The 13,237-nt window shown below is 45.5% G+C and overlaps 1 protein-coding gene across 2 annotated transcripts; it reads left to right on the top strand.

Moving 5' to 3' along the window:
• Positions 1 to 4,976: 4,976 nt before the first annotated feature.
• Positions 4,977 to 12,598, top strand: EMX2 (empty spiracles homeobox 2). Of its 2 annotated transcripts, XM_007064223.4 has the most exons (3): positions 4,977 to 5,943; positions 8,169 to 8,353; positions 11,397 to 12,598. In XM_007064223.4, the coding sequence occupies exons 1-3, from the start codon at positions 5,553 to 5,555 to the stop codon at positions 11,562 to 11,564; spliced, it is 744 nt and encodes a 247-aa protein (XP_007064285.1). In that variant the 5' UTR covers positions 4,977 to 5,552; the 3' UTR covers positions 11,565 to 12,598. The 2 variants fall into 2 exon arrangements, with proteins under 2 accessions (XP_007064285.1, XP_027682452.1); XM_027826651.3 differs by lacking the exon at positions 8,169 to 8,353 and having other exon boundaries at positions 4,990 to 5,943; positions 11,397 to 11,500.
• Positions 12,599 to 13,237: the final 639 nt, after the last annotated feature.

Below are 13,237 nucleotides of genomic sequence, written 5' to 3'. Positions count from 1 at the left end.
CTGGGGAACCTGGTTGTTGACTGTGATACTAATGCCATTTTAAACTGCAAGTCAAATGTTATCCAGAGGCAGGTGATTTGTAAAACATTTCTATGGGATTTCTTAAAGACGGCGAGCTCTTGGGCCTGCGTGTGTGTTTGTGCAGTTCCTAGCACAATGAGGCGCTGATCCTGAGCGAGGCATTTATGCACTAGTGTGTGTTACTATTCATATTGTTGTTAACAAAGGCATCTAATGTTTCTGCTTGGCTGTGCAATGAGATGTGCTTTGCGTGCTTTTTTTGTGTGGCTGTGAATTGACAGGGCGCAAATATTCAAAGTGCAACGTACTCCTATCAAAGATCATCACATACCCCCTTTATCCTTTGCCCCTAGTGAAACCTGCCCCCGGCAGTGCAGTCAGGAACTTCCCGCATTCACTAGGGTGTCTTCCATGAAATCAGCGATAAACGCCAGTCCTTGCTCGCCAGCACGCATGGAGATCACCAGGATAGTTTGACGGACCATGGTTGGGCCGCGTCTTTGCGGTTCTTATTCAGGAGAAATCAGGCAGTCAAGGGAATAGGGGTTTTGCTGGAGCGAGGACTACAGGATAGGGCCCCGCCGTTTCGTGGAACGGTCTTATTAGCGTTGCATCAAACTATTTTGTGTACATATTCACAACCAACAGAGCAGGCCTTTTCAAACAGAGTTGTCCGATTACCTGAAACACAATACAGAATCGCCTGGGAAGTCAAGCCAGAGAGTCGTCAGATAACCCTCCACGGGCCGAAACAGCGTTCAGGAGAACAGAACTTTGTGCATAAAAACCATGTAAGGGGATGTGATTTGTTTACATCCAGAGACCTGGGAAGTAGCAAGAGAAAGGCCTCTGGCATGGCTCCCCACTGCAAACAGTGTGTGGGGGGGGGGGGGGGGGGGGGGGGCACGGGAAGCTCAGCTCCAAACCGGAGCGGCTCCTCAGCACACCGCACTGGGCTCCACTTTGGGTGCTGCTGGGAGATGCAGCGTGTTTCTTTTCTGCTCCGAGACGCTGTGCACCAGAACGCAGAGCTCACGCACCGGGGACCGAGGGCCCCTGGAAACGGCCAGCCAACCTGGCGAGGGCCCTGGCGGCGCAATCCACCTGCTCGCTGTGAATCTCTCCAGGAGACCCGAGCTGACTGAAACCAGAAACCCACCGACCTAGAGAGGGCAACTGGGGCCAGCGCCCAGCTCCCGAGCTCCATTTCCATGGAGGCCGTGTTAAACTTTCCCCTGCAAACGGTGTCTCTCCTTTAATAAGTAACTCGTCCCTTTTATTCCTCGGCACGACACAGGCCCCTTCCCGTGTGATCTCTCCTACATTATTTCCACGGTACAGGCTCTGGGTGCATGAATTACCATAGATTACGCCGCTTAATGTGCTTTTAAAGGGCTCGGAGCACGCTTAAATCTATTTATCGATAGTTAGGGCTCATATCACCGACTTAAGTTGTGTGTTTAGCCAACTAATTGCCCGCTCCCCTCCACCGCCACCGCCAACTTACTTTGTCACCGAAACTTCTAGCTAAAGACGCCTAACTCTCGGGAGGAAAACCTGGATCGCCAAAGGGGCTGAGCTGGGAACACAAAGAACTGGCTTCATACTCGGGGGGCCAGACCCCCTTTCCTAACGTTCAGCCGGTCTCAGTTCATAAAACAGCCCAGAGAGGGCAAAGATCCGAGGCCTCCCCCCGCCCCGCCCCCCTTTTTGTCTCTTGCTCTGAGAGATGAGCATTACTTCGGAAACACAAGGCTAATGCAGTAGAGGCCAGACATGTAATTTGATTGCAAATCCAGTGCACCACTCCCTCCGAGCTATTCTGCTTTAAAGAATATTTTAAGCAAATCGTGGATTGTTATCACGGGGCCAATGCCAGATTTTCTGTGCTTCTCCGCCAAGAAAACATCACGACTAGTCAATCAAGAAGCAACAAGCTCTATATGAGAAGTTCAGAGAGAACCGCACTATAAGGAGTTGAGATGTGACCAGGAGAGGTAGGGTTACCCACAGCAAGCACAGCAAGCGTTTCTAAGGACTACAGCTATCCTCTCGCTCTCTCTGTTTGATGTAGCCCTCAGAAACACACGCATACACACAAAACCGCTCTAGCCCATAGTGTACATATGTGCACAGTGTATATCTGAAACCCGCCCTGTGTTTATTTGCAGCTACGCAGCTACACTCTGGGCCATAAACGTTGATAACCGAGGAATTGCCCAGGATTATGAACAGGGAAACTAGTCCCAGATCGTAAACAATTCGTGGGGAGGGGAAAGTGTTAGCGATGGTTTCCTCCGTCCCTCCCTCCTCCCCCCAAAGTAAAACAAAACAAATAAATAAATAATGGCCTGGGCCGCTGGCCTTTCAGAACAGCTTGCCCTCCAATTCCGAGGCCGGGGCCGGGAGAATGGAAATGACACACTGTACCCAGAGCTTCGGTCTGCTCAAAACTAAGACGCTCAGCTGCTAAGGGCAAGCGAACCACACCTGGCAGCGCTATCCCGGGGTAAATCCGGCGGACTTTACCCGCCCGAGGCTTCCTACTGACTTGCTACTGAGGAGGCCCCTCGCGTGAGTAAGGAGAGGGAAAACTGGACTTCAGGACTGTTGGACCAGACAATCAGGTTTTCTGTGCGAAATCGGGGATTTAAAGTGGAGATTCCCCCCCCCCCCCAACTGGGGTTTCCTCTTTTAGGTATAGACCGCAGATTGCCCCAGCCTCCTTCGCCGAGCGACGGAGAAAAGGACCCCTTTAGGGAAGGAATTTAGAACTAAATAGCATTTCTTCCTCATAACAGAACAATGATGATAATTTATAATTCATGATAGGGTTCTTTTGTGTGTGAATTTTGCACACACACACACACACACACACTGCTGATGTCTTTGATGCTGTTTCCAAAATATCCTCGCGACTATGTCAGGATGGATGGAACTAAGGACCTAAAGTTGAAGAATGGCAAAGCGGTCAAAAGCAGATTCATCCTGAAAACTCAGGTAAACGTGAATCGGCTTTAAAAACACACACATAAAACAGAGGAAAGTTGTTCTTAGGAGCAAGAGGAAGTTTCCCTTTTATTTTGCATGCCCGTAAACAATGATCAAACCCCTGTTCGGTGAAACAGACAAATCACAGTCATCTTTAGCGTACACTGTCAACGACACTGATTTTAAGAAACAGAAAAGGAACCCAAATCTCGGTAACCGTCACCATAACACTGTATTATGAGATAGAGAGGACTGGCTCCCATGAGCAAAAAAAAAAAAACAAAAAAAAAAACGTTAAGACATTCTCACGACATGATAGTGATTCAAATGGCACAGACCACAGGGGGCCACAACTAGGCTAAGAAAGAAACAAAATCTACCTCTGAAACAAACGCAGCTCAGCATGCTTATGATCTATACACACTTATACATCGGTGTGTGTGTGCGTGTGAGAGAGAGATTTATCCAAATATGTGTAACTTTGACATAACTGGTGTAAATTCTAATAGTAGAATTATGTTACAGACATGCAAACTATACTGTGTGTTTTAAAGTCAAACACATTTATAAAGGCATATATGTGTATAATATTGTTACACCAGATATTAAATTATACATACAGTGTGCACCTATACAGTACATATTATACATTGGTAAATATGTATACACATAGACGCTTGAATATTTATATACATAGATACTTGAATGTTTGTTATATAACATTCAAGTATCTATGTGTATAAATATTCAAGTGTCTATGTGTATACATATTTATGTAACACAATCCATATATATATATGTAACACAATTCTCCCTATTTGCTATTCTCCAGAAAAGATCCGTTGGGTGCAGAAGAGTCGGCTGCTTAACACAGAGTGGAGAAGAGGAGGGCGAGAGAGTTAAGCTTGCTAATTAAGGGGAAAGGAGCAGGGATATTTCTATATGACGACTGTAAAATATTTTAACACAATAGAGTAAATGAGTAGTTGTATTTAAAGAAAGAAAAAGGAAAAATAAAAGAAGGAAATGTTAGGCTGCTTTTACAAGGCTTTTTCCAACCCCTAGTTCAACAGAAACACTAATTTATCTGAGCAATTCTGCATCTTTAAGATAAATTACACAGCAGCGTAATAAATTTAAAGTACACCCGATTTTTTTTAATCATTAATTGTAAATGTGCAAAATACCTGCTGGTACTTCACTTTAGAAGAATGTAATTGGCAAAAATAGGAGGCTGATGAATAGATAATAGACCCTTAACTACCAATAAACAGTAAGCAGCAGCCAGCAGTATTAGGATGTGATCATAATTATTCTACAGCACCAGCCAATAGGAGCGGGAGAACTCGGCCCTAAAATCACTCCCAAACCTAAAGGTAATCTCGAAAATACGGATAGGTCTGGAATTTCTGACTTGCTCGCCTGTCCCCTTGCAATAACCCCGCGTGTCCTGGGTTTGCATACTGCAAGCATCTTCCGGGGTGCTCTCCTTTGTGCCCACCGCGGTGGATTGAGTCTAAGCAGGTAATAGCCCGTAAGGAAGCTCTCAAACAAACAAACAAAACAAAACAAAACACCAAAATCCCAGGCGTTTTCGTTGCAAACAACTATTTCAAAAGTGAATGCCTCTACCCGTGGGGGCATCCCAGGGGGACTCTGACATTCCCATGGTTGTCTGGCTTCTCGGGGATCAAGGCATCCATAGATCGGATTTTGGAAACACCTTTGCATCAGGGGAGAGGCTAGGCGGGCGAGTGAGGCTAGCAGGATATACAACGCTGAACATGCAATCAGTCTGCTGAAAGGCTGAATTGGAGCGAATCCACTCAGCCGATTTTAGAGCATCAGGAGTAGCCTCCCGCCCCGGGATTCGAAGTGGGAAATCCCTGAGCTCCTGCCTACCTTAGCTGCATCTGGCTGGGCTGCTGGAGGGAAGGACGGATCTGCGGCTGGAGCGGTGAGAGGAGCCCGGCTGGGACACCAGCTGGAGTGAGTGGAGAGAGACACACTCCGTTCCGGGCCCTGGATCCATCCCTCCAGGATCCCAGCTGCCAGAGCTCGCCTCCCCTCTGACGCACTTTAAAGAGTCTCCCCCTTTCAACCTCCAGGCGAGTAATAGCGACCAATCATCAAGCCATTTACCAGGCTTCAGAGGAAGCTGTTTATGTGATCCCAGCACTAATTAGGCTCATGAACTAACAAATCGTTTGCACAACTTGTGAAGGGACCGATCACATCCATGGATTGTCTTTGGACGTAGAGTAGCCGCCTTCCGCAGGAGGGAAACTTCTCCAGGCAACTTTTTTGGTGTGTGTGTGTGTGTGTGTGTGTGTGTCTCTCTCTCTCTCCCTTTTGGGTGCCGCTTGCCGCCGCCTCCTCTCCACCAGCCCCTGTCTATTTATGTGTGTATCTAGCCCTCCTGAAGTCACTCCCCGCTGCAAACTTCCCCGGCTCCGGGCGGACTTGGGGGGCTGCGGAGCCCGCTCCTCGTGCACCAGAGGCAGACAGAGCTTTGGCCGGGGGACTCCAGCTGCCGCAGCATGTTCCAGCCCACACCCAAGCGGTGTTTCACCATCGAGTCGCTGGTGGCCAAGGACAGCCCCTTGCCCGCGTCTCGCTCCGAGGACCCTATCCGGCCGGCGGCGCTCAGCTATGCCAACTCCAGCCCGATGAACCCTTTCCTCAACGGCTTCCACTCCACCGGCAGAGGGGTCTACTCCAACCCGGACTTGGTCTTTGCGGAGGCCGTCTCGCACCCGCCTAACCCGGCGGTGCCGGTGCACCCCGTCCCGCCTCCCCACGCCTTGGCCGCCCACCCACTGCCTTCCTCTCACTCCCCGCACCCGCTGTTTGCCTCGCAGCAAAGGGACCCTTCCACTTTCTACCCCTGGCTAATACACAGATACCGATATCTGGGCCACCGGTTCCAAGGTACGTGCCACTCCTCTTCCTTTGCCAGCCGCGCGCCCAATGCGCTCCGGATCCATTCTGTTCCCACACCCTGGCCTGGTGGGGCTGGCTTGGGCTGGGGTGGGGGGGGGGTCTGGAAAGCGTGGGAGTGAAATTGACGGCTACAAACCCCAGTGTATGGTCTGCGGTGTGGGGAACGGAAGACGCCTTTTAAAAGGCGAAGAAGGGGAGACAGGGTCAGAGCTCCGCTGAAGTCCTCAAAGTGGGCGCCGGTTTGCTCGTTGTTGGGGAAGTCGGCTCTCGTTTTTCTTTGCCCCGCTAGCGAACTGGAGAAGCTGCCAGCGGAAGCGGGGTGTGCTGGGTTGGGGGTGGAGGGAGGAGGGGGGCAGGCTAGGGCCGGGGGTTAGCAGTTGTTTTAAAGTGGTTTAAAGATCAGGCATAAAAGTTGTAGTTTTTTATTAAAAAAAAAATCACCGCGAAAACTGTCGCAAGTTTTCAAAGGGCTGGCCGTCCCAGTGGCACTCCGGCTCTGGATCTCGGCCTGCCAGAAACATCCAAACAAACAGGGCTGCGGGGAACATCAAACGTCGTTGCAGACACGGAATATACCTCGTCACATTTTCGGTATATTTCTCCCTTGACAAGCCAGATCAGCGCAGCCAAGGCAGAGCCGGCGCCACGAAGAGTTTCCGTTTTAAAAAAAAAATTCCCCGACTTCCTATTGTTCACAGTAACAAAATAATACCAATAAAACAAAGTGAGCGGTTATTGTCTTAAAATAATACGAAGGCCGATGAGAAAGAGAGCGAGCAAGTTTGTTTTGTTTTTTTGCGGGGGGTGGGGGTCGGTGAATTTCACACAGAGTCCTTCCAGTCACCAAGTGACTAATAACCAGTTGAGGGGAAATAACCAAAGCTTATGGCCCACAATCAATAAACAAATCCCCCCTTGCCCCAGTTAATTTAACCCTTTGCTAACAGCTTTGTTCCCCCCCCCCCCACCCACCCAAAGAAAGATCAGGTTTCTTTTCTACGATGTCCCATTCAGTTTTGTGTGTGTGTGTTTTTTGACGTTCAAGCCGTTTAAAAAAAAAAACAACAACCTTATTTATTCTGAAAGCAGCAGCCTGTTTTTTTTAGGCTGCAAAATGCAGCCCCCGATGTCCCTCCGCAGAGAGCGAGAGCCTTTCTGAAGAAAGGGAGACGTGGTTCAAAACGGATTATAGCCTCTCAGAACAAAATTACAGGTTTCGCTGACCAAATTGTTTGTCCCAGTTATCAGCAGATTGGTAAAGAGCGGGCGGAAATTTCCCAGTGTTATGCCACAGACTGGTTTAAATCACAGCCTCCTAATGGGGCGATCTTTAAAGAAAACTGAAAAGGACCTAGCTGGTTCTTCGTTGGTTTTGTAACCTTGCAAGAAGCGATTCCCAGTAGTCGAAAATGGCGATCCTTCCTAGGGAAACAAACCAACCGATCAACCTTTCACGCCCGCAAAACGCGTATTCAGATTTACGCTCCCTAAAGTTTGTTGTTTGTGTGTTTATTTTTATGAAAATGTGTTAATCCCGCTGCCGCAATCGCAAGGGGGCTGGTAAACAGAGAGTTCAGGGTCACCATCCCCTCGCTGGCATTAGCATTGCATGTCTGCTGCAGTGCCGGCTTATAAACGGTGTGTAACTATTTAAAAGATACCGTTCAAAACAAACAAAAAAAGGGGTTCTGGAATGTAGTTTTCGGAGGGTCAACCAGGGTCAGATCTGAGGAATACGGGGCTGTCTCTAAACAGCCAAGTTATGCACAGAGATCACCACACACTCCCTTGCGCATCTGCGGAATCTATAATATTGGAACAGCTGGACTGCTCGAATTGTGAATAGTTTGCCTGTCTTATTAGGTTTAAAATATAACCATCGGTTTAATCTACACCCAATTGTGAATTCCTAACTGCTACTGCAATAAACAACACAGATATGATAGCGGTGATTTCTCCATCCATTAGTTTTTAGTACACCCATAAAGGTGGATTTTATTTTATTGATTAATTTCGCGTGCTGATCTGGAGTCTCGCCTTTTTTCTATATGGTAGGGGAAACAGTCTATAAAGAAGGAGGTGTTTTTTTTTAAACGGGTAAGAATTTTCTCCGCCGGGTAATAGTGAGAAAGTAACGCTAGGGCTGAATAATACGAATGGCGTGTGTTTGTGGAAAGGTGTGTTGCTAATCTCTGTTTTGCCCTGCTGTCCAGGGAATGAAACCAGCCCAGAGAGCTTCCTCTTGCACAATGCACTGGCCAGGAAACCCAAACGGATTCGTACAGCTTTCTCGCCATCCCAGTTACTGAGACTTGAGCATGCTTTTGAAAAGAATCACTACGTAGTAGGAGCAGAAAGGAAACAATTGGCACACAGCCTCAGCCTCACGGAAACTCAGGTAAGGGCACAGATGGGAAGTTTCTGGGGCCGGAATGTGAGGTCTAATAATGTAACTAGCAAAATACGCTGCCAAACTCCAAGGTGCGGAGTAAAATATATACAATTTTTCTGCAAATGCAGGGATTCATATCTAATATAAATGGGGAGGGGGGCGGTGTATTTCTAGCTCAGTCTGCCTTTCCACTGCCTGGTTAATATAAAATACGTCCTATTTATTAAAACAACCCACCTTCCTTAAAAATTACAGGGGTCACAATTATTATTATGAATAATGTCCAAAGTAAACCATAGTTATTTTTTCCCCTGTGAGTGATCTGTGGTCATTCAGTTCTAAATGCTCGCTGTATAGATAATACATGAAGATGATAAATGAATGACTACATCCCTGTTAATATTAAAAATCTCGATTTGCATTTTCAAAGGACAACTTCTTGGTCAATGTGGGTTTTTCGTGCCAATTTGAGTAACATTTGGGTTAAAAACTGTTTATTTTAAGGAAAGAGACATAGTTTATATGGGCGAATTTTCTATCCCTGTATAGAGCTCCTGCAAAATTGGGATACTTTACTTGCGGAGACATAAAGATAAAAATTAAACACAGACATCTTACTAACCCAAATGACTTTAATTATATCTCTCTGTGTCGGCTGAGATCCAGAATTTTAATGCGGGATCTTTTTGTTTAGCTGATCTGTATATTTCAAGTGACAATTACAACTCTGTCTTACGTTGTATGGGTGCAAAGCGAGCAGTGCCTCGGACGGCACCACAGACAGATTGTTTCAGTCAGTCTGAATGGTCTGGGCTTGCATCAAAGATGTTGGAAGGAAAGAGATTGGAATAATTGAATTGTTTTAGAATTGTCAAGACAGATCATATTGGGTTCTTGAAGCAAATACAAGGCTAATTGTACTTCAGAGGCTTCTTAACGATCCAGCCGTAAGAGTTTATGGTGTGGATGAGCCATTTCGTATTTAGGATGCATGTGAACTGTCTAAGGCGTGTGTTTAAAGCCAGATGGGTTATTTAGATAGAGATTTTCAGTTTCTTCGGAACTCTGCTGCTCAGGTCTCTTACCTTTCACGCGGCTTTGTTAGTGTCAGACAAGGGTTGGTTTTTCTTGGGGCGGGGGTGTTCGGGAGACCCACAGTGAGGAGTTGCGGAGGGGATTGTCTCTGCGGCAGTATGTGGCACTGTATCTAAGGGGGGGGGGGACCCATCTCCAGTCGCAGCCTAGTTCAAAGTTCCCAGTAAACAGTAACGCTCTCTGTGCGGATTAAGTTGTAACACTTTTTTTTTCCTTTTCGGGGGGAAGCAATAAAGAGGTTGGCGCTTTTGTTTTAAAAAGTCTCCCTAACAAAACAATAAAAAGGGATCGCCACTTTTATGAGGTTCTCCGAACAAGGGGCCGGTCACCGGCTTATTTCCACTGGAAAGCTGTATTTAAGGTGGTCTTTGTCCTGCTTGATTCCGAAGCTGGTTGGGGTCTTTTGTCCAGATGTCAAACCCCTCGTTCCCTACAAACGAGCTCCCTTTTGGAGATCAGCGGGCAGAAATGAACCGTCCTCCCCTTCAATTAGCAAACTAAAAGCAAATTAAACTCACCCCTTGTTCCCCGCTCAGCTTTTTAATGGGAGACTTTTGGAGAATATGAAAATGCAGCAGAGATGTGTGCCTGGCATGGTAGTAGCTCTGTTCTGAAGAGCCAGCGAAGCGGGTTAAACCAGCTTATTAAAATGCTCCAGTCACCCCCCCCCCCTTCCCCCTTTGCTAGGGCCTTTATCAGGCACTTTCAGACAGAACCAGAGTCTGAACTGCTTTAAAAAAAACCCACCCGTGTTTACCTTTGGCCACTCCAAGGAGTGTGGCCAGCTCTCGAGATAAACTTCTGGATCAATACTATCTGTAATTAAATGACTGAAGTAATCTGGTGTATATTTAAGTCAGATTTATTCCACTCTGAACACATTTCAGGGAGGCATTTTTTTTTATGGCACTTGAAGGGTTCGCTTTAATACGATCTCTTCTGGACGCCACTGGCACAAACAACCGCTGTATAAAATGGGTTTGTAATGTTTGCTAGGATTTTTTTGGCGAGGAGGGGGAGGAATGTTCTCAAGGAGACGCCTCTATAATGCTCAGAATCCTGCTCCCCTCCTCCCCTGGGAAAGTAAAGGCCCTAGTGGGATTTTAAAAGGATCGCCATCTCTTCTTTTTAATTAATATCATTTTGAAGGGAGTTTGAACAGTTTCACTGTCAGAATAGTTACTCCAAGGTTCAGCTGGTCCAGAATGTTAAAGAACAGTCGATGCTATAATACAAGTTCATCCCCCCCCCCCCAACAATGCGATTAAACCGATCTATCCAAGACTCTGTTCCAAGGGGCCTACATTGAACAAATGTATTGCAGTTTAAGGGATCACTTCCCAGATGTTGAATACTACTACACACTTACAAAATAGAAGGGCCGATGATTTGTTTGTATTGTGACTGGAGTAGTTGGTTCTTTTGACAGATTATGTGCAATTGGTTGTGGAATTTATTAGTCGTTTTTCCAAATTAGATACTTCATGTGTAATGCAGAGTATAGAAAACTCACGCGAATTATGCAGAGCATATGTGTGTTTAGAGAGAGTATATGTGTGTGTGTGGTCTATATACGTGCATGTAGTCATACATTGTGTGTGTGTATGGATGTGCACACTTTCTCTTTATATATCACCCTATATAGACAGACAAACTGTATCCACCCAAGTGTCTGTCTCTATGTATAGGAAAGCTGTATATATATATATATATATATATATATACACACACACACACATATGCAGACGCAGAGTTCCGGACCCCCTTCCAAACAGATTTCTTCAACCCCTTGAGAAAATAGAGAAAGAAAATAGACCTAGATTTTTTCCCCATACAAGATTCCTTAATGGGGGCAGAAATCTTCAAAGGGAACCAGTGTAATGACCTCACCAATTTTCTGGAGTGTTAAAGTGAAACCAGCCAAGTAATCCCCAACTTTGTTTCTCATCTGCAGGTAAAAGTATGGTTTCAGAACAGAAGGACAAAGTTCAAGCGACAAAAGTTGGAAGAGGAAGGTTCAGACTCACAACAGAAGAAAAAAGGGACTCATCACATTAACCGGTGGAGAATTGCCACGAAACAAGCCAGTCCAGAAGAAATAGATGTCACTTCAGACGATTAAAAACTGGCACTTGGACATTCAGCCAACCAAACAAAAAAGTGTTAAAAGGATCACACACAAGAAAGTGGCGTTGCAGGGAAGATACATAAAGGCTTCATCAAAATGCAATTCTCGTCTAGGAGGCAGCTGAGAGCGAGCGAGCGAAAGATCCAAAATATGGCACTGCTGGCACAAGTCTGGCAAAGGGGGGATCTGTCAATCAAAGCCAAACCACCGAGACAAGGTGATTGACAGGTATTCCGTTTCTCGCAGTCCACTTTTAAAAACAAAATAACGAGAGAGAGAGAGAGAGAGAGAGAAACCCCCCCTAACAGGACATATTGCACTTCACGGTTTGTCCAGTCTTTAAAAGAGAATTCCATACACAGCCCAGAACCACACCTGTTTCAGAAACTTGAATTGCATGTGTAAAAGCCGAGTGGGCAAAACCAGTTCCTAAAGACAGAAATGGATTGTCATTTGTTTCCCCTTTGAGACAGGTTCTGTGTGCTTTTTAATTTTATATTACGAGAAATGTGCCGTCTGTAAACATTTTATGATAACTTCTGGCGTCAAAGTGATTGTGAAAGCTAAATGAAGTAGCAGTAACCATAGTGTTCCTCCCAAATGGACAACACGGTGGGATGGGGTGGGGATGGGTTTGACTTTTGCTGCAGCGAAAAAAAATCATTTAAAATCTAATAGTCCCATTATGAAGCTTAATTTTTTGTTTAAATCCAATGACCATGTTTGATGAGAGGGTCCCTAATTGGCCAAACTTCCAAACCTGGCAGTAGCCGTGTAGAGGACTCTGTGTAAAGGATGGGTTCTAAGTGGCCATCTTCATTGGAGGCAAGTTTCAAGCACTGAGCTTATAATATTCCAAGATTATAGAGCTACTAAAAAAAAGTGACAAATGTTTCCTTAATGTCTTCTATACCAGAATGTAAATATTTTTGTGTTTTGTGTTTAATTTGTTAGAATTCTAACACACTATATACTTCCAAGAAGTATGTCATTGTCAATATTTTGTCAATAAAGATTTATCCATATGCCCTAAATTTTTAAGCAATATTTTTCCACGTTATTTTGAACCTTGGAAGTTCGTTCCCCCCCCCCCCCTTTTATTTTCCATTTTTTGTTACTGTAGTGACTTCACACCCTAAACATTCCTGTCAATTTCCGCACCAATGAACCATTCATCATACGCGGTGCACTGACTGGCCTTTTATTCATTAATTCAGTCGCTTATCAATAGAACGTTTAAAACAAAATAACCCAGAGATGAGAACCACTTTTTTTTTCTAATACAGAAAGGGCAAGAGATAAATAATGTAGCCAATTGCAGCCAACGCAGGAGAATCCGCTAATTTTTTTTTTTGCGGGATTTCTGATTTTAAAAAAAAAGTTAGGGTTTTTTTTTTTAGTTTTGAAAATGAGGACACGCGAGATGTATACAGTGACCGTTTGGCGGGTTGTATGTTTGTCGCGGGGAGCGATTTTGGGGAAAACGTTAAAACTCGAACATTAAAGTATGTGTTTTGGGGGACGCATGGGGGAGGGGGAGTTGCAACCAATCCTTGAGGAAACTAGCTGGTTTTCTGGGGGTACACAGTTGTTTGTTCATGCTTCATTTGCTCCTTAGCCTGATAGACTGCATTAATCAGTTTTATTTCCATTGATAGAGAAACCTC

Source organism: Chelonia mydas, chromosome 7 (assembly GCF_015237465.2).
Source record: "Chelonia mydas isolate rCheMyd1 chromosome 7, rCheMyd1.pri.v2, whole genome shotgun sequence".
Lineage (NCBI taxonomy): Eukaryota > Metazoa > Chordata > Testudines > Cheloniidae > Chelonia > Chelonia mydas.
This window is presented reverse-complemented; position numbering and strand designations above follow the sequence as displayed.